The sequence below is a fragment of the Nannochloropsis gaditana genome (assembly GCF_000240725.1).
Source record: "Nannochloropsis gaditana CCMP526 unplaced genomic scaffold scaffold093, whole genome shotgun sequence".
NCBI classification, from domain to species: domain Eukaryota; class Eustigmatophyceae; order Eustigmatales; family Monodopsidaceae; genus Microchloropsis; species Microchloropsis gaditana.
The window spans coordinates 59,155-61,170 of record NW_005803860.1 but is presented as its reverse complement, the minus strand read 5'-3'; the positions used below and the strand labels follow the sequence as shown (position 1 = coordinate 61,170).

At 54.9% G+C, this 2,016-nt stretch overlaps 1 protein-coding gene across 1 annotated transcript in view; it reads right to left on the bottom strand.

Annotated features, from left to right (window-relative positions):
* Positions 1 to 794, bottom strand: part of IMPA (myo-inositol-1(or 4)-monophosphatase) — a gene marked incomplete at both ends in the record, with an annotated part of 942 nt that extends 148 nt beyond the window's left edge. The window contains one exon of the mRNA XM_005855803.1: positions 1 to 794. This exon is cut by the window's left edge and continues 148 nt beyond it. Coding sequence (XP_005855865.1) covers positions 1 to 794 — 794 coding nt within the window.
* Positions 795 to 2,016: the final 1,222 nt, after the last annotated feature.

Genomic DNA, 2,016 nt, shown 5'->3' with positions numbered 1-2,016 from the left:
CCGCCCGCCTCCTCCACCAATATTTTCCCCGCCGCGACGTCCCACACACCGCCCACCCCGTCCTCCACGTAGGCGTCCAGGCGCCCCCCTGCGACCAGGGCGAGGTTCACACAGGCCGAACCGGACATGCGCAGGCCTTGCAACGGCCCGGGAAGCTTGGCGGTCATGAGGGCGTAAAGCCGGTGGAAAGACAGTTGCAAGAACTCCTGCTCGCGGCAGGAACCGATGTTGTTCACGAGTAAGGCGTCGTGAATGCTTTGGGCCCCGCTCACCTTCAAAAGGGGGCCGTCGTTGCAGCGGGCCCCACCCCCTCGCCATGCCCGGTACATTTCGTTCAAGACAGGGAGGTAGATGACGCCCAGGACCACATCTTGATGGATGCTGAGGCCGATGGCGACGGCGATGAAGGGGTGACCGTGCACGAAGTTGGTAGTTCCGTCTATGGGGTCGATGATCCAAGTGGGCGCTGACTCGCCGGGCAGGCCAAAAGGGGCGGAGGAGGACGACAGCTCCCCAGTGGACAGGAATGTGGATTCTTCCCCGATGAAAGCGTGCGTTGGGTATTCTGCACGAAGGGCTTGGGTGATTTCTTTTTCGCAAAGCCTGTCCACTTCTGTCACCAAGTCTACCCCCCCTTTGCTCTCCACGGCCAAACAAGGTCTGGATTGACGGGCCCGAAGAGAAGCCATTATAAGCTCACCAGCGTTCCGCGCAGCATTTTCAGCGCTCTGACAGTAGGTTTCTAGCTCTTTTTGAGAGGGAAACAGCGGTGGTGCCGGTTCGGCAGCGGCCATCGGAGCTGTGGAGGGTTACGAGTCGAAGGAGAAAAGTAAGAGGCTAAGGTGCGCTACTTGGAGAACATCTCTCCACAGCCGAGAGAAAACACATTTTGGGGCCCTCACAGCATGTTGCCGCAATTTTCAATTCCCGCGTCCTCGGTTTTTTCCACGCCCTACACAAGAGCCATTTATGGCGGCGTTCGAGGTCGACCCTTTCCCGAAAAATTGCGCGAAAGCAAATCCGCCGTCACAGCCTGGAATGATCTTCCGAGCTAAACCTATGCGTCCATGTGGCCAATGGGGTGTTAAGCACCACATAGTGGGGACGGTATGCCACGAAAGGCATGGGTAAGTGGATAATGACTGGATGGTGGGCGTGGCTTGTGCGGATGCCGCGTGTAAGGCCTCGCGCATGTTTGGACGCACTGGTTGCTCCTTGTGCCCTCCTTCAGCTCGAGTATTCTGAAGCCATAAAACTCGCCGCTTTAGGACCGCGATGTCACTTACAGGTCGTCGAATGGAAATGTAACGCATTCTGCAGGTTGTTTAAAGCCGTGTGCATTGAAGTGGTGCCGTGGCATGGACATGTAGTGTATTTGACAGGAGCTCGATACACGGAGGGTGTCAAGGGTTGTAGTAACCTACCACGAGTGCATCCTGTGTCCGTAGAGCACGTGTCATGTATTTCGAATACGTGCATGTCGCGCGGTACCTGATGTGTCACACACAAATTAATATCAAATGTAGCGTCCTGACCTGAACCCTTAAAGAGACGCTTAATCTTTATCCCTACTTTGCTTCGTTATTCCACAAAGCTTGCATCTTCAGACAGCTAGCTACCATGAGCAAGACTACTCCGGCTTTTTTCAAGGACTTTAACAAACCTGCGGACAGTAAGTACTTTTACTTCATCCAGACAGCTTTACGGACATGACATTGTCACCGAGGGACGGGGCTATTGTGGCATGAGTCTGCACGTCGGAAGCGCATCTTCCTACCGGTCCTCTCTCGGTCTGCGCCCGCCCACTGTGGGTCTAATCTACATTTCTATTCTCCTACAGCTATCCTTAACGATGACTATTCGTTGAAACGCACCCTCAAGGTCAAACACGTCACGCCCGATGGAGTGGTATGTGAGCCCGTGACGAAGCCTTTCTGCTTGCCAATCGCCCCCGTGCATTCCTATACCTCCTTCCCTCTCCCCCTTCAACGACTGACTCAATTGCTAGTAGTCCTT